Raw genomic sequence first — 19,122 nt, 5'->3', positions numbered from 1 at the left:
GATATAGAAATCACGATTAATAAACACGATTATTCACTGATTTAAAAAAAAAAAGTGTTTATTGCGCCACCAAAACTCAACTTTAAATACAACTTTTAGAAAAACAATAAATTAGTAAGAAGTAAAAAAGTTAAAGCTAAAGACTCAGGCAGCTTTTGCCATGTTGTCAATCGCTCTTTCCACAACTGATCCACAAACTCACTGCTGCAGCTGCAGGCGACACAGGTGCGTTCACTGTGCTTTTACAGCGCAGTAATTTGCCGCGCAGCGGCACATTAATCGTTTTTTATTCGATTACAGTGTTTTCATGATCGTGAGAAGCCAAAATCAAAATCAAATTTCGATTAATCGCCCAGCCCTCGAGTTGGCTCCAGCTCAGCCGAGTACTTCCTGTTTCCGAGCAAAAACACTTCATTCTGCAGGTAAACCACTGCCTTGGAGACACTGCTGTTCAGTTATTTTTCACTTTTAACATCCCTGTACCTCCAAAACTCAGCCACTCACAATAAAACAGTCACAGTGGACCATTAGCTTGGCAGGCTAACTGTTTGAAGCTAAGTCATTACGTCTCTTTTGACGATAAAAACCTTTGAAAAACACCAGAAACACTCGTGTACGTGTAAACACAGTATTATTAGATTCACCCATCACACCAACATCTAAAGACAGTGAAGCCAGTTCTTTAGACTGATTGATTGATTCTATGCCTGAGACACACAAGTGTGCAGGGAGCAGTCAATACAACAATCAATGTTTTGACGTCTTGGATTGAAGACGAGTAAATTAAAAGATAAACTGGTAAATGTTTGAGTTGCCAAGCAAAACAGAGCATTGTTCACGCGTGAAAGTCTCAGAATGAAACAAAGAGAAGACATATCTCTGCTGTTTTTACGCTGAAGAATGAAAAGATGTCTGATGTTAATCTGCGCCACACAGGCACATGAGCTTGCATGAGGCTGATTAAGGTTCTGATGCCTGCTCGGGCCTGATTTGGAAGTTTTATGACCCTCCTTCCCTCCCTTTTTCCCGCCTCATCTCACTGCCCCTCGGCTGCTTTCATATGTTAATGAAAGCCCAATTGTGCGAGCCAACAGCCTCAAATTCCTGCCCACAAAGGGGAAATGGAGATGGAAGAGAAAGGGACAGATAGACAGAAAGAAAAAACAGCCGATAGTGGACTGACACACAACAGAGGTCCAAACCACTGACCAAAACAGGACAAGAAGCTCAAAAGGTCAGCTGGATTCAACTAATCCACTCTTACTATTTTAAACTCTAAAACAGCTTCAAACTGAAAGCTGAATCCATAAATCCACCGGACATGGACAGAAAAAGAAGAGTTTGCACGAACACTTTATAGACCAAGAACCTCGTGAACAGAGGCAGCGCTGACACAGAATAACTGCAGCCTCCCCGCTGTGTTGGGCGTGGTCCATCAGTGCAGGGAAGTCCAGCTGAGACCGCTGTCAGCATACCAGCGAGGAAGCCATCCCCCCACGTGAAAAGCTCAGACCCAGAGGCATCCAAACAAAGAGAGGACAAACACACACACACCGCCCTTACACCCAGACGGCCATCTCCACCAACCCCTCGGAGACAGGGAGCAGGTGGGCCAATTAGAGTCCCCTGGGTCCCCCCACCCACATGCGACAGAAGCCTTGGATAATTACTTTCCTCATCTATGAATTATTAATCCTGGTTGCTTTTTGAGGTTCAGGACAGTGTATAGTTGTGACAACGCGCCCTCTGACATACAAACTCTCCTGTTTAACCCCCCGAACGCCATGTCACACGTACTCCTCACAACAAAGACAACAATCACAGTAAAAATAATGCAATCTTTGATCTATTTCAGTGCTTCTGGGCTCTCTTATGGGCAAATTATCACAACCAATTTTACACATCAAAGCACGGTTACAGTTATGGTCTCTTTGCGTGTCCGAAGCAGAGACACAAAGTTAGAAAGAGGTGAGGTAATCTGTTGCTACGGTTACAGCTCGGCTGGGCCACTTAACTTAGACTTAAGTTAAATTAGAATTGAGTTATTGACTGAGGTGCGCATGAGGCTGCAAAGCTGTGGACTGTGTGAGTAGATGATGCTGCGGTTATAAACTAAGGATTTTATTGGAGCAGAGCGACGGTCCGGAAATAAGCGGCTTCAGTTGACACGTTTCTGGGAATCCAGCTGTTTTAATGTACTCGTACACTTCAATGTACGTGAATTTCAGAGCATGTACAGAGATGATTCGACGCTTAACTGTTAGCCCGGTGAGGAGCGGCTCGATTTTATTTCAGAAGGTCGAACTAACACCAAAAGTAGCTTTGCAGGTATCTTGTAGGCCTTATAGGCCTTTTTATAGGGTAAAATGCTGCTATCTCTAGGTCTACTGCAGCGATTGGGGTCCTTCTCTAAACTCTAATCATGGGGACAGACAATGGTCTCGCAGAGCCAGTTCTTCAGCAACCCGAGTGCTTTGTAATGGATCATAACAAAAAGCTGTGGAAGATGCTGTCTTTTCTTAACAAAAGGGGATGATGGCACACGTTTTTATCTCTCCAAGTAAACGCTAATAATGTTGGAAGCACAAACAAAGAGAACTGAGAAACTGCTATTTTCACGTTTTAATACCTTGTTACCTTTACCAATAAGGTGGAAAACATATGTTCATGTATCAATACCTGCACTGACAGCAGGCAAAGAAGAGCGAAAACATGTCTGCATGTCATACATGTGATTATTTGTTTGAATTATGAGGCATAGTTGTTCTTGAGAAAGCCCATATCTGAACAGAAGTGGACCCACACGGTTATCGGTGGCAGTGTTGTTGGTTCCCTGGCTCCTCTCTCTCAATCTCGCACCAGGTGTCGGCCTGTAAATATTTCATGAGGCCTCGGTGCCGTGCTGCTGGCACACAAAGGCTGTTTTCAGCGCCTCGGACAGCACCGGCTCTCTGGAAACAGAGGCCCATCAGTTCAGTTTGGGACGCAAACAATTTTCAGCACAGCTAAAATTAAATTAGGGGAAGGGGGCAAGCCAGAGAGCAGAGCTGCCACATTGCTCAACACGGCAAGACTTCTTTACTCCTCACATCAGGCATTCCATGGCGAAATGAAAAACGAGAGAGACAGAGAGGGGGGGGGGGATTGTGAAACAATGAGTTGTCTGTGTGAGTTTCCAGAGAAAAAGCCAAAGAGGCATGTCAGAGATGTGAAGTGTTTGTAAGGGTGCCAAGCTGACTTCTATGCATATGGAGACAAAATGACATATTCTAGATAACGTGACAAAGAGAACTTTATGAGGGAGAACATACCCTCACATCCCTCTCTGACAGCGTTGACCCTTAAACATCCTGCATCACATTCATCCTCGGGCTGAAGAATTGCTCCGAGCTTGGACGTAGTTACACTTGTTGCAGGATGCGTTTGCATTTGAAAATGTTCCAGGATTTCACTTTTATCTCCATGAAGCAACTAAATATCCTTCGTGAAAGTTTATTTACCAGAGTCGAGCATCGAGCCACACGAGGCTGCGTGACACACTCTGTATGGAGAAGCAGGGACACTCAGAGGTCAGCATGCCGAGCAGTCCACGCTCTCCTGTTCCGCACCGCACTTCTGAATGAATGCTGGCTATTAATACCCAACATGTCAGGGATGCCTTTCCTGGAGAACTCCTGAGTGCAACAGGGGCAAAGAGGAGTTCAAGCTCATAGGAAGGGTGAGAGGAGGTGACCAAAATCTGCAGGACTCATTTCTGTATATATTTCTAAAAATAGAAGATAGCTGCAGCTGGGGAGGATTCATCCCTCCATAAGACCTGTTGCCACTGATTTTCAGTCCACTTCTTGTGTCATTTGGCATAACTCAGCCTTTTCTCCCTGTTTCCCTTCCTTAAGAATGGCTTCTTGACAGCCACCCTTCCATGGAGACCATTTCTGATGAGGCTTGGGCCAACAGTAGATGGATCAGCTGAAGGTCCAGATGCATCTCTCAGGTCCTGTCAGGTCTTTGCTGGATTTTTTCCTCTTTCTGAAGGACATCACTTTCAGATGCTCTTAGGCCTGTAACTTCTTCTTTTGGGAACAAATGATGCGTCACTGTGACAGGCTGTTCCTAAATTTAAAAACAATTTAAAACTGGTTGTCTGTTCAACACAACACTGGTTCATCCCTTGAGCTACGAGCCTCTTGACTGGACTGAAAGCGAGTGAAAAAGCAGCAAACGCCCAAAGAAAGACCTTCAAACCAGGAGAACTGATGCTCAAGACCACATTAAAACATCACAACAAGGTTTGGCTCCTTGGAAACAAATTATAACGATATGATTGGTGGCTTGAGACTTTTGCACAGTACTGTTAATTATGTCTGAAAACCTGTGTTTGTGTCAGCTGTGTCAGAAAGAGACTAATTCCAGACTTGTTTTCAGTATGATAAATCATATGCAAAAAGAAAATCTAAGGTAAAACCGACCTGATTGTTCCAGGCGCAGTACAGATCGCAGATCAGGCTCCAGTTGTTGTTAACCATACAGTCCAGAACTTTAAGATGAGCCATTTGCACTGGAAAAAATACAAGCTGCCGGGACACCTGCCCTTCAGCTCAGTGTAGCGAGCCCTGCAGTGCCCTGTGGCACCCCGCTGGCAGCAATGCTCCTTGAAGCCACCTCGATTCAGTGGAGAGTGCGAGGAGGCGAGACGGAGTCATCAGAAAGCAAAGGGTACACCTCCTCGCCCATCTGCGAGCCCAGCGGGTGTCCCGTCAGCTGCGGCCGTCAGCCCAGACACGCTTCATTAGCAGTATGTTAATGATTCATGCCCCACGCAAGCTCCTGGGATTATCATAAACATAACATGAAAAAAGCCCTTCTGAAACGGGGGGGAGCAGCAGGAAGGAGCTATCAGCGGTCCGGTGCAATGAAAAGAAATCCACCTGGGTGTCGACATGCGGGAGAAGCATCACCACGATTACGCAGCAGATTCTAACAGTGAAAAAGAAGCATGAAAGACGACAGAGGAGGGGGCATCTGTTATCTGCCTCTGCATTTCGGTGAGCCACCCTCTTTTTGGTGCACTCTGTGTCTCTTCCCAGCCGGCTGTGCCTCCCGGTGCTCGTCTCTGCAGCGGTACCAGGCAGAGGCAGCCAGAGATTGCAGCAAGAGATCACTCCAAATTAACATGCATCAGGCCGCAATGCAGGGAAGATTTTACCCCTTCACTCCTGCCTCTTCAAACATGTCAGTCAACATCTTAATCTGCACCTTCCTCCGCCGTCTCACACTAAAAGCTTGTAAAACCTCAGAAGGTTTCGGGTCATCCTACATCGAGCTACAGAAGACGATTGTGCTGCCTCAAAGTCCAAACCTTACTCTTTCTGCACTTTGCCGGAAATGCAGTAAGCCTGATTTATTTATTAAATTCCTCACTCTACAACAAGAGGCAAGAGGAGTACAGCAGCCCCCACCACCATGTCAGAAGTCTTCTTCTCACGGAGAGATCCCGAAGAAATCAAGCTTTTGAGAGCGGACAGTGTGTCAGCAGTCACTCAGTATGTGAGGGACAAACTTAGGAAACTACTGGATGCCAGTAAATAGTTCCTTCCTTTGATGCTGTTTGGCATCCAGATGGTCCAGACTGTGACATTCACCAGCTTTGTTTGAGATGCACCGAGCTCGTCAGTAATTAGCAGAAAGGAGTAACCTGGAATGGGACTTTATTGGTCTTTTTTTCTCCGGCTGTCAGCAGATCCAACATCAAGTGCAGCACCAGCAGTTATAAACTATAAAATGCTGCAGAACGCCCAGTAAATGGGGATGTTAACAAACAGCGACGGTAAAACTGCAACGTGCACGGTTCTAAAAAGCAAAGCTCGACAGCTTGAGTAATCATGCAGACACAAGACCGTGTTGGGTCAGGAGGCTATGCACGCAGTCTGCTCAGAAAGGTCAGACAGGTCTCCCCAGGACCCACAACACACACGAGAAGGTTGCTTCATGATGAGTTTGTCTTCGCTGACATCTTCAAATGTTGTGGACATTGTGATACTGATATTGTGCAGCTCACAATGTGACACAATCCCTCACTGCTCTCCTCTTGTTCCAGTTTAAAGTTCCAGTTTAACTCCACATCCCACATTAAATCACTGCAGTGGGTGAACGAGCATGTACTTCTTATGGAAAGAGTTAGCATGAAATGCTACATCAGTGAGGCACAACAATCCACACAGTAAACAACTGTGACATCACGTAGCAGCATGCAGCTGCAAAAAAAAAGCCCCCTACAATCACAAGCCAGAAATAGTCCAGTAAAGAGTAAAAGCATGCGCCCTGCCCCCACGATGAAGCCCACATAATCCAATCAATGCTGAGTTATGGATCCCGTGGCGCTCTCAGTACCACACAACCTCCCATTCTCAACCACACAGAGCAAACGTTGTGTTCTAAAGATGTTCACACGACGTCAGACAGAGAAATTTAAAGTAAGGTTAGTCTGTAATCCCCAATGTTTGCCTGGAACAAGTGCAGCAGCTTCAACAGTCGATCGGAGACGGCCGGCGCTCCGGAAACACGCTGGCTCTGCTATTCTGTGACTTTTCTGCCATCCATTCATGAAATCCTTCCTTCATCAGAGTGCCCTTGTTCATTTCCAATCCTGATACTTGCAGGAAATAATGTGGTTTCCTGCCAAGACCTCAAAGCCCACACTAACACGGGTCGTGATAACGTCGTGTTACATAAGGCTTCATCAAAAAACAAATGTGCCACTGCACATGCTGATATTTCTGCTTTAAATACCAAAAAACTAAATGTCTTCAGGGTAAACTTAGTCTAAATACTTGCTATCTATGAGCTACGACACAGTGCATTGCATCATCTGTAGATTATGAAGGCTGCAGGGTGCAAAATATGACAGGCTGGAAGAAGAGTGTGAATGCTGCCTTGAGAAATTTGCTTTGCAGATAAACTGAAGACTTATCCGATTCACACACACACGCAGAGATGACCCATGTCATGCCTTAAAGCTAAAGATGGCGTCTGATAGCGGGCAAGTGATGACAGAGACGCCTTGGGCATGTGTAATGGATAGCGTCTCATGCTCTCTGAGCATTAGACTGGTTCTGTTCTGCATGTCTGCCAAACCCTCTCCCCCTCAAACCTACACCTCTCAGCATCGCCCCTCAGTCCTCCCTTTATCTGACGAGGGTCGGGGGCATCCAAGCAGAAGAAATGGTGACACTGAGCCAACGTATGACCAAAAAAAAGAAAAAAAACATGAGATGAGACCAAAAAAGAGGGGGCATTTTTCCACTGACTGAACTCTTGTCTGTGCTGACACTTTCAGCCATTTTCCTGCCCCCCCCTTCCCCCTCTACACATCAAAACCGTCAATCATCCATCTAAACGTGCGGCTGTACGTGACAGCAAGCGCCTCACAGAGGAGCTGAGCCGAGCACGGACGTCACCCCCCCCACGTGAGGAAAAGATAACACACTTACACACACGTATTCTGGGTGACCTTGATTCAGAGCCAGAACAAGAAGCTCACATTTCCTGTCTTTTCTGAGGAAATAAAATCAGGGAATCGGGCAAAGTTTGGTTCTGAAACGAGATGACAAAACACACCATCCAATTCAGGCATCAGAGCGACAATCTGGGTGGGAGAGCGTGCAGTGACACCTTCGCTCTGTGCTAAAACAGCGGTCTGGTCACATCCAGGTCAATGTCTTGTTTGTTGAATATGGCAGAACAGCTTCTCACACCAAAATGAGTCTGTCTCTGCTTTGACTGATGAGCTGCCGTGTCTCTAAAGGCTGAATGTGTGTGTCGTTATCCTCTTGAGACCCTGTACTCTTTGTTTTTTGCACAATAACTTCTAAAAAATGAGATCAAGCACCTAAGCAGGGTTGGCGGTTAACACTGGAAAACTGAGTTGTCTCTTCTCGATATGTTTCATTTCTGTGGTAAAAAGAAAAAAAAGCACGTTAGCTCTTCTTAGCTTCCATGGAAAAAGCAAACAAGCTCTTACACGACCCAAACTGACCACCGGCACATTCCCAGACTCCTAAAATGATACCGTGCTGACCGACACTCACATAGTTGCAGCTTTAAACAACATTAAGGAGAAAGAGACAGTGATTCTTTTTTTCCCCTCAACATTCATCTTTCCACGGGTTAAATATAGCATCACTGAAAACACGCGGGAATAGAGGACGGGTGAAAGGCAGGCATGTGGACAGGGGAGGAAAAAAAAGAGCAGGGGGTTTATAGAGTTAGGAGGGGCTATATTTAGTGCAACACAGAGAGCATCGCTCTGGGGACCGCCATTGCTCTCATCCTCCTACATGAATGAGGGATGTAGTCCTGGAAAGTTTCCCTGCTACCTTGAGTCCTTATAGTTTGAACACACTTCTTATTTAAGCTTCACTCTCACAGTTTCAGCCCGTAAAGGTACAAATACATCGATAGCACCCAATGTTAACAGCACGCTAAAAAGGCAAATCTTTTATTTATCATTTTTTCCTCAAAACATCGAAGGGCCTCAGCTGCTGGAGTGTGACAGCAGGTTGAGTGAAGAAGACAGAAACAGAGAGGCTGGCATCGAACACAAGGGGTGTTTTTCTCTTAATATTCACAGCAGCTGTGCCTAAATTACCACGGCGTTGCTCTCGTGCTTTTGGCAGCTCCAGGCCGGGGTGTATCTGCAGGGGTCGTCTTAGAAGAAGACACCCCTTGAAAATTTCCCTCATTAGCGAGCCACAATGATGGAGGGGAGCAGGAGGAGGAGAGGAAGAGGGACGCCTCGTCCCGCCTGCGGTCTCAGCTCTCAATAGACCCCGAGGGGACAGCAGTTCATCTGCATTGAAGCTTTAAAGTCAGGGTGAGATCTGTGTTTGTCTGTGGGAGGCATCCCCCCCCCCGGGCTGCAAACAAGGCTAAACAACGTGCTGACGTGCAGGTGAGTCAGTGTTGTGGGCAGTCATTCTGGTCCACGGGTTACAAGGAAACAGAATCAAATGTCACCTGAGAGGTTCAGCAGGAAAGAAGCTTCTGCTGTGGCGTATCTGAGCGGCTGAGAGCTTCTGAGGATGTGGTCGACTTAGTTCTCTGCAGACCGAGACTTAAGTGTTGTTGCGGGAAGCATTTATTAGATTGCAGAGATGGACACGAGGTCAGCCTCACCACTGCAACACTAACAGCAGCCAGAGAGATGTTAAGCCTGAGTGCATGGTTCCCATGTGCAAACTGACTGCAGACGCACGCCGTCCAAGCTCCCCATGTAAGGAAGGCTTATAAGATTATTTGTCATACAAATGACTGATTTACAACTTCACTGCCAGCTGCTAACATCTGGCTTTAGAGTGCGACGTGAGTGCTCGATCGCAGCTCAGTCCCACTTCAGATGAGTTTGCAAACACACGTGTACCGAGCCTCAGGTCTCACACCAAAGCCCTGGAACGACAGCGAAAACCCGCCGACAAAAACAGACGAGATCAAGACATCGAGGCAGATTACTCTCTGTCCTGCTGACTGCCCGGGTCGGGTCAAAGATGGTAAAATAACCTTGTTGTTTCAGATAGTTGTGACTTTAAGAAACAGCGTGTTTCCCTCATGTTGGGTGCTGACGGTCCGGTCTTCAGAGCACCTGCTACTGCAGACAGCAGAAGAAGACATTCAATGCTTAAAAACCTGTTTAAACACATTATTCATTAAGTCCACTGACGATCGAACAATTCACCAAACCCTTTTAATCCTTTTAGAGCAAAACTTTGTCAGCTTTTAAAGAGAAAACTGGACCTGGGCGATATGCTACGCCCTCAGAAGAAGACGGTGCATCATTAAAAGGGCATCACTTCCATTAAAGGAGGAAAAACAATATGAAAACCCAACATTTTCTTCTGTTTGCTGCTTTCAAGCTACAGAAGCAGGACGGTTATCTAAAATAACTGTGGTTACTTGATACCGACGGATGCTTGCGGACTGATAAAGGCGGTGAGATCTACGTCACACACGCTGTCAAGAGGAAGTTTTCTTTTATGGTTTTTCAGTCTTGTAGACTCTAACAGAGAAACACTGTGAGCAAAAATCTAATCTAAAAGACTAAAGAGAAAACTATACCTCTGATAAACATTCATCCCGCTTGCATTTAAATAAAAAGCAACAACAGATACCTGCGTTGAGCTCGTCTTTAACTTCTTCATAAACTCCAGCTCCGTCAGGATGCTGAGTTACCCCCCTTACCAAAGATTTATGTCTTCATCCTTAGCTAGTTCTGCTACAATAAGAGGATTACAGCCACACACACATACACGGCACTGTTGCCATTTTCTGATGGTGGATTAATCCGAAGCATGCCACCGCTGCACTGCTGTTATGACATTCATCAAGCCGAGCTGGACTGCAATGATGATTATGATGATGTAACCGCTTACTGAAAAAGGATGAGCTTGACAATATGCCATTTTTCATAGTTTGGCACGCAGACCCACAAAGAGCCCAGTAACATCAGCGCTGTGAGTATAAAACTCTCTTTGTGCACTTAAACAGTTGTCAGGGAGGAAGAAAATGAACCCCATCACCCCGAACACTGGCAGATGTGCTGCAACACTTAGCTCATTCGTCGTTTCCAGCTCAGAGTGCACGGCACTTCTGAGGCATGTCACAAGCTTTCTGAAAGCGAGAAAACATTTGAAACAGCCCTGATGAAGTTAAGCAAAGTCAGCGTTTTCATGGCGGCTATAACACGTTATAACAAGTGAATCCTCATGCAAGCCTTTTGCACACCAGTGCAGAAGCACAGAGCGTGCACTGTGTCAGATATAGATCTTCCATAAGGAGCCAGGCTGCTATAACTCTCTGCCACACGGCCAAAAACTGTCAAAGATTACATCCTGTGTCTTACAGTCAAAAAACGGTGGAACACAAACAGAACTGAGCAGCTCCAGAGGCAGCCGGCACCGTCCTGCTGCTGCACAAGCACTTCGGTCTATGCAAAGTCCTACCTGGTGAGACGGAGTAACGGCTGGGAGTTTGTGCTCTTCATTGTCCTGGGGTGAATCACTCCAACGTGCTGCCATCATTTCATATCAAACCACAGAGGGGGAAGAAGTCCTTTAGAGCCCACATTGAAGTGAGGATGATGAAGCCCCGAATAAAGAGAAGTAAAAACAAAAAAAGTAAAAAGATCCTAATCCACACCGTCCTCCAGCTTCATGTCAGAGACTGAAATCTGCGGGAAAAATGTGGAAATTAGTCAGTTTAGCAACAATGAAACACAACTTTCCCTTCTAATTATTCATGAGAAAAATGCCAACCCTCCAAATATCTCTAATGCATTATACTATGAAACTATATGATCAGGATTATGACAGTAAAATCCACAAAAAAAGGACTAAAGAGGGGTGCTATTCCGATGGTGAGGCTTGACACTTGACCGTCATTGAAAAGCATGCACAATAACAGACAGGTCAATAATGGCAGGTGCACAGCCAAGGCTCTTTAATGGTTTAGTTACCGTGGATTAAACCATGCCAGGCAGGTGACACCTCTGTAAAACCATTTCCACACAAGGTCGTAAACAGGAGACTTGCGTGTGAAATAAAGCAGGGATTCGTGGCTCTATGGGAGGGAAAGTGCACAACGAGGCTTTTACAGTAAGGACTGCAGTGTAAAAGCGCTATAACAGCCATTAGGAATCAAGACACATCACAAGGAGCAACATGCATGGCACACAAGCGGGAAAAACACTGTTATTTTTCTTATTTAAATGCACATACCGCCCGTTACCACGAGCTGCTGCTCACACATAGGAGCTAACAAGGCGGACGACAGGTTGTTGCCATAATTGCGAACAAAACCTACCTGTTATAAATTAAAACAACTGCCCCCAAACGACCGAAAAAACAAAACCGTCCATATTTTGGTTCGGAGTAAGGTGCGTCCGTCGATCCAAAGGTGGGTTTAAAAGGCTGTCAAGAGGTTGCAGAGCGGGATATTCAGTCTCCTTCTGACCGCTGACGCTCACTACCTGTTAGGAAAAACACACTGAAAAATACACGGTAAACGCCCCTCAGTGTGCATTTCTCTGTCAGCGAGACGCGACGAAAAATTAACGCGCGGTGTTCATTCATGTCCCCGCATTTCCGAGCTTCAATTCGATGCTAAATTTCTCCAAATAGAGACAAAAAAAAAGTAACGTGCACTCCTACGTAGTCCCGGTTGGCGGCGCGACAATATGAACATAGATTGACGAATCTCCCTGTCTACTCGGCTGGAGCTCCGCCCCTCCACTTTCCCCCTCGCCAAGGCGCTGCCCAATCAGACGGCCAGTTTAAATTTGGAATTTAAGTGCGGACCAATTGGAGGCGTTGTTACATAACAATTATAATAAGGAGTGGAAGCTGGTTCATTCTGGTCACCGGTTAAAAACCACTATTTACTCGCGCTACTTTGCTGCTTTAGGACCATTGCTTTTTCTATGACGTTCAGCTTCTGTAAAATATTTCCATTTCATGCTACGCCAACATTTTAAGACTGGGATGTACTTTTTACACCACTACATTTATTTCATAGCTTTAATTTCGAGTTTATTTGCAGAATATAAAAACACAATACATGTCTTGTTTGCTTTAAATGTTTCATTCAATTTGAAGGATATGTACTGTTCTAAATATTTGTCCCTTAGTGCTGAACCTTTCCTAATATTTGATTGCTTTTAACTCTGTTTTATCTGTCTACTAATTCTAATTATCAGATATAGTATTATCTTTCTCTTTGTGAATATGCTGTTTTGATTCAAATCTCTCATCCCAAAAGTATGGTGCAATTATTCTGCTGCTTATGTGGCCATATACACACATATATATGTATACATACATATATATTTCTAAATGTAGAATGCATTTAGATACATTTTGCCTACATGTTGTCTTTTAATCTACTATATAATGCTGAACATAGGTTTAGTATTTTTTGTTGTGTAAGTTTGTAAATCTTACAAGCAGTACTACTGATGCATCGTGATTTGCACGACGTTGACAGAGATGAATGCATTTTCACACAATACTCTTAAATAAACAGTTACACGACAGCTAATTCACTTCATTGCCACATACCCTCAGTAAGCTTTTTGAACCATTTGGAGTGAGCACATTTTTTGTAAACATTCAGGGAAAAGCCCTGACGCCCACACGCACATTTGCTGAGTTCCCCAATTTCCTAACCGGTGAAACATATTTGCTTTTCCATCAACTGTAACAGCAGAGCGTTTAACTTTATTATGGTGACATGTAGGACATGGCAGCCACATGGGACCCGGCAGAGCATGAAAAAGCAGGGCTGCACAGCTGATCCATACAAAGACAAAGCCTGACAGTGTTCTGTTTGCAGGCTACTCCAAAAGCACAATAGACGGTAGGACAATAGGAGTTTGCTAACCTCATACTGCGGCGAGGTTTCCCCGGTTTCAGAGAGGGGCTATTGTCTAAAAAGCTGGTGCTCTCTCACCCAGATAATGGAGAACTCAAACTGATGGAAGTGGGACAATTCTGCATCAGAGGCAAAACTTAGCAAAGTAGTTTAGCTGTTTATTGTTTGATAATTACTGAAAACCACCTATAAAACATTTTATATGTAGTACTTTGCCTTATTGCAACAGTACAGGCTCCCATGTGCACAACACTATTGCAGTCTGAGGCGTACGTGTCGCCCATGTTTGCTTTTTTTAAACGGCGAGAAAAGCTTCCCAGTGAAGTTTTGTGAAAGCCCATTTAAGTACTCTCACTGATTCCTTTCTACCAAACGTGTAGCTGCAGAGTGAATGCGTCTCAGACATTCAACAGAGGAGAGATTACAAGCTCTTTAGTGGCAGAGAAATGTTTGGCTGGATTAGGACATCACATGAAGCCCAAGTTCAAAGCTGGGCAACTTTAGGATTAGGACAGGTGGGAATGACTGTGCAGCTCTGTATGCTGAGTCCTTCACACACAGACTCATCATCCAAGCTCTGCATTCATCAAACGTATATGTATCTAACTCATTGAGGACACTCTTTAAGCTGTGGTTGAGTTTGAGTTTAAGAGGATGAGGTTCACTCCCTACTCCAGGTTGCATAAGTGGATTTGGCATTGACTTTGATGACTGGATGAAACACAACAGTCCTCTGGCCAGAGAAGTTACAAATTACACACGACATACTCTGCAGAGGATGTTCTTTCTATTTGTGTACCAAGATACGTCACTGGAGCAGTATACGTTGAGGCCGTTTCTTGTGGCAACAAATACTCCAGATGGCCACCTTGAAAGGTTTTCAAGTATGTCTAGCTTTAAGACAGGATGCTAAAACTTAGTTAAACATTAGTTTGGTGGAATTTATATACCAAAATATGACATTATAGCTCATGATCAGCTCATAAAGACCGCTCATAAATCAGGAGAAAAGTCACACCTGACTTGGCCCAAAGGTAAATAAATGTCTACCAGCACCATATTTGTTATATCTGAAGTAAAATAAAAGTCTCACCATGAAATAGTCACCCCATGTACACGGATGACTAAACAGCCTCCATCTTTTCATACCAATGTGTATTTTATTCACTTGTTATGCTACAAGTTTACATTAACTCACCCCTGAGACTGAGAGTAAGAGACTTCTTCAACGTCCGGTGAGGGCTCTTCAACACCAAACTGCTGTGAAGAAGCAGAGGTGTCGAGAGGCCACATGCTTGATCTCCTCATGTTGATGCATGTGACAAACAAAACTGCACTTGAAAACACCACAAGGATGACTTCCAGCTGCCGGCCAGGGAGTACAAGCTACAATCTGCCTGCACAGATCATAGCTTCCCACAGCCGCCTCCTTTCCTGTGCTCTTATTCGCAACACTGAGCAGCCAATCATTGTGAGCTCTAATTAACAGATACAATACTGATTCATTATGTTAACCTTGATGAAGTATGACAATGGTGACGGGGCATGACCACCAGAAATACAAGAGAGACAGATGTTGACCGACCCTCCAAATGTGCCTGACAACTGGTGGTAGGCTTGGAGCATAAGGGCCCTGAGCCCCAGTGAGATTGCAGCAAGTGCTCCCTGCTTGTGCACATCGCTGTTCCAGGACCTGTCAAGAGAATAGAGGGTAAGCTTACTGGTGAAGACTGAACTTTGTCAAGGGGTGTATTTCAAGAAGCAGGGTACAGCCTGGACGTGTGGCCAGGCCATCACAAGGCGGACAGAGAGACAAACAACCATGCACACTCACTTCTCCGGTCAATTTATAATTAACCTAACATGCATGTTTTTGGATGGCGGAAGGAAGCTGGAGTACCCGGAGAAAACCATCACATGCACAGGGAGAACGCGTAAACTTTGTAGCTGTAATTCAGAAGCAAAAAATAACAACCGCACATCAACAACAGCAAAATTGAGACAGAACTCTGCAGGGATTACTTTCATCTCTTCATCTGATATATTATGTCATATCTGGGAAGATGTTGCTCAGTCCAGACCAGAAACAGCTGGTGAGTCGCTTCATTTTAATCTTTGCAGAGTCAGACGGAATTTGTCTTCGTTCCCTTTGATGCACATCAAGGCTTTTTTGAATCAGAAAAAAAAAACTCAACCAAAAAGTTTATAGCCAAGTTTATAAACTTTTTGGTGCTTTGGTGGAATTTTACCCTTTCCATTTGCTTTTTCTTATTCACTTCTTTTAACTGGGAATATAACACACACCACACACTTGTATCTCTTTAATAAAAAGTCTCCTGATGACCTGAAAATCATGGCTATTCAGTATTATTCTTCAGTGTCCATTTGTCCATAGATTTCCTCAGATTCTCCGAATCATTTAATTACTTTATGCGTCATAAATGATCTACTCCAAATTATTTCCAGTTTTTACGTCGACAGATGTAATTGATTAATTGTTGAATTATTTGCGTTGAACCCAACTTCACCTTTGAAAAACAGTTTTTTTTACCCACAACCATAACAGTCTTGTGTGGGTTTGTCCCAACTTTTGTGAAATCTTATTCTAGCATCAGATTAAAAGGAAGCACATGTTTCACAGTGTTGATATCTGTTGAGACACTGTAAAAGTCCACCTGTATTACATTTAAAGATTAATCAGATTTAAGAAAGTATAAATGGTGTAGGCTAACTCTCAGCAAGACAGCACGTCAGAATCATTTTCAAAATGTTCCACTCTCCCAACACAGCAGATAAACTAGGTAAAAAAAGTCTGCAGATTAAACATGCTTTAGTGGTTGTTCCATTGAGGTGAAATTGAATCCAACTGCTCCGTCTGTAACCACCGGCTTCATATGTCAAATGCAAAGATGTGTGGCCATTCAACTGCACAATCCCTGTTTTGTTCCTTTTGTGCTGGTGGCAGCTTACCTGTAGCCCAACCTCTGTTCCCTTGACGGAGCTCTACAAAGCTACAGCATGAGAAATCTGCCAGGCTTTTTGTCCCCTCTCGCTTTCACCAAACCCTGCATGAAGGTGAAGGACAATGGCCTGAGAGTTCCCAGGGCAGTGTGGGGGGCATTAGTGCTGGGATAAGTTAACAACTACCACCAAGTGCTGATGTTTTATGATAAGGATACATGTGGTTGCAGCCAGTGGGTACAATGGAGGTCTTTGTGGCTCAGACTGCACAGATACCTAAAAAACATACATTTCCCCCCTCCTTCTTATCTCACCTCTCAAACAAGTTAGAAATAAGACTGAATTTAGGTGTTTCGCAAACATTTTGTCTACTGCTGAAGAACTGAAATTTGAGTGCATTGTAAACATGTAAACTGGGAGCTCAAAACTTCTCAGAACTTTGCATTCGTTCATGTCATCCAAATTGCACCCCATTTATCAGGTCATTTAAGCCAGAGAGGCCTTGAAGCTGGAGCCGGACCATTACCTTTGGCTTTGAGACATTTTTATAAAATGCAAGAGAAACCTTCAGTTATATATTTACTTGTTGAAATTACTCCATAAAACCCATGAGGACTATGCACTTTGATGAATCACTGCCTATATTGGTGGCTTGACCACAGAGCAGAGAAGCTAGTCCGAGGTGTCAGCTATAAGTTGCGATGACCTCTAAAGATAGCTGACTTATTACCATTTTTTCTACAATATTCCAATCAAGAAGTGGTGTCCCATGCTGATAGCAGATCTGTGTGTTTATACATTCCAGTTACGGGATGTGGCGGCTGTTTGGAGTTTCAGGTGACTGAAAATCAAGAGTGTGTAGCGACATGATGACACCTCCCGAGTGCACGCTGTAAAGTGAAGCGTGCTCTTGTCCCTCTGTTGATAGGCACAATTGACTTTCTTTGTCACCCAGCAATGGCAGCGAAACCTATATAATACCTTAGGATGTATGTGTGTGTGTGTGTTTAAAATGTGTTGAACCTTTGAGCCTTGAAATGCTCTGTAAAGCTTCCAGCCTCAGTATGTGTTTCCAAGTATATTCTTTTCTTGTACTCTAGGCACATTGTACTTTTTGCTTCACAACCATTATACATTTTGTTTGTCACTGGTTAATTTACTGATTAACCTTGGACGGACTCAGGCAACTGGTATCTGTTTAGAGCACTTATGGCACCATTTTTCATTACTGACACTGTTTTTACAAACTGAACACTCAGGGAATCAATGGAGATAACTTACATAATGAAAATGACCATTAATTGGAAGCAAAAAAAGAAGTTTAAAAGGAGCTCCATTTAAAAAAAAAAAACAACAACCGTAAAATCCTGCTTTTTGAATAATGCATTTTTTCCCATTTAAATTCGATTCCAAACAATAATACTTTATACATCCCAAAAGGGAAATTACATTGTTTCTGTATTAATTATCATCAAGGATATGCTTTTATTATAGTTAGATAACAAAAAATATATAAATCAGCTGACAAACATGTCAAAAATGGATGTGTAGCAGAGAGGAAGGTGTGATAGAAATCTTCAGAGGTTGTCATCAGTGGGTTGGACTGTTTTTGTTGCTTGGCAACAGCTCAGCTGATGAGTGCACACCAGGGCTCGCAGGAGACAAAGGTGAACTCTCTCAGTAGTCAACATGAACAGGAACTCAAAGCCAACAATTCAACATTTGGGGTGCGGAGATGCTTCTTCTCAGTGACATTTGCAGGATTACACCATCTGTTGCTAACAAGCTCTGTAATCCCCCTCCTTTACTGTTACCACTCGGTCTGAAGTCTCTGTCTGCCTGTACAGGTCCAGAGCTGAGTAGAGATGTGTTAGAGCTGCGTCTGCTGCCATGTGTCGAAAAAAAGTGATATCGCCTTCTTGATATTCCTGCTGTGTAGTCATCAGCGGTCCAAGCTTGTCCATTTTATCTGCCAGTGATCCCACACTTCCCCTGTAGCTCAAGGGAATAAATGGTTTAACTCTCTTTCACCTTTTCCTCCATTTTGTTCCTGCTCTGCATCCTAGATGTCTCCTTTTCAACTCTTCTTGATTTGGGGTCTCATTCTAGACATTACTTGGGCTTTGGAAAGCTCAGTTAGCCACTCCAACAGGTGAACAGCTTTACTGTTGTCATGGTTATGCATCATAACAGATGTGAAAAGTTGCCTGGGTTACCAGCAATAAATCCTTCCAGCAGCACACCAACAAAACCAGCATGGAAAAATGTTTCAGAAATCTGTATTTTCACAGAAAAAGGTTCAGTAGAAAATCTTAAGAAGACGATAGCTTAAAAAAACCCTATCAAAGTCTGGCCATCAGTGCTTCTTTTTTAAGCTAGGCTAGGTCTATGAGCAGTCGAAGAGCTTGGCTAGTTAGCTTTTAGCGTGGCTTTCCTATATGATACAAATTGTGGCCCATCTAATGTGATCATATTACATAAACTTAACTTACAATGAGCTTGCTTAACTCTAAGAGCATAAAAATATGTTCTTCAAAATTAAAGTAAGAAGGTACAGATCAACGGTAAACTACAAAAGCTTTGGCTAATGCTATCCCTCTAGTTAGCCGTGACTTAACCGATTGCCGTGACTAATTATTAGTTTTAACACACCATGAATGATCTTTACTTTGCTCATATTCATGAAATCATGTTTATATGATGATATGAAATCTCACAAATCAGACTCACTTCTGAAATGAC

General features: G+C 43.9%; 2 protein-coding genes across 3 annotated transcripts in view; both read right to left on the bottom strand.

Moving 5' to 3' along the window:
* Nucleotides 1–12,236, bottom strand: part of arhgap21a (Rho GTPase activating protein 21a) — a 77,072-nt gene extending 64,836 nt beyond the window's left edge. The window contains exons 1-2 of one of the 2 annotated variants that reach the window (XM_072378712.1): nucleotides 11,854–12,236; nucleotides 10,995–11,221 (exon numbers count right to left, since the gene is read on the bottom strand). In XM_072378712.1, the coding sequence (XP_072234813.1) occupies nucleotides 10,995–11,072 (78 nt within the window). In that variant the 5' untranslated portion in view covers nucleotides 11,073–11,221; nucleotides 11,854–12,236. Of the gene's footprint in view, nucleotides 1–4,469; nucleotides 4,975–10,994; nucleotides 11,222–11,853 lie in introns of those variants that run through there. The other variant, XM_072378711.1, reaches the window with a different exon arrangement.
* The window catches only part of LOC140284746 (apolipoprotein D-like), a 251,193-nt gene that overhangs the window by 70,720 nt on the left and 161,351 nt on the right, over nucleotides 1–19,122 (bottom strand). The gene's annotated exons all lie outside the window — the stretch shown is intronic.

The sequence above is a fragment of the Leuresthes tenuis genome, unplaced genomic scaffold (assembly GCF_036924035.1).
Source record: "Leuresthes tenuis unplaced genomic scaffold, fLeuTen1.0.hap1 SCAF_24, whole genome shotgun sequence".
In the NCBI taxonomy this organism is placed as follows: Eukaryota; Metazoa; Chordata; class Actinopteri; order Atheriniformes; family Atherinopsidae; genus Leuresthes; species Leuresthes tenuis.
The sequence above is the reverse complement of the archived record's forward strand: the minus strand, read 5'-3'. Positions and strand labels throughout refer to the sequence as shown.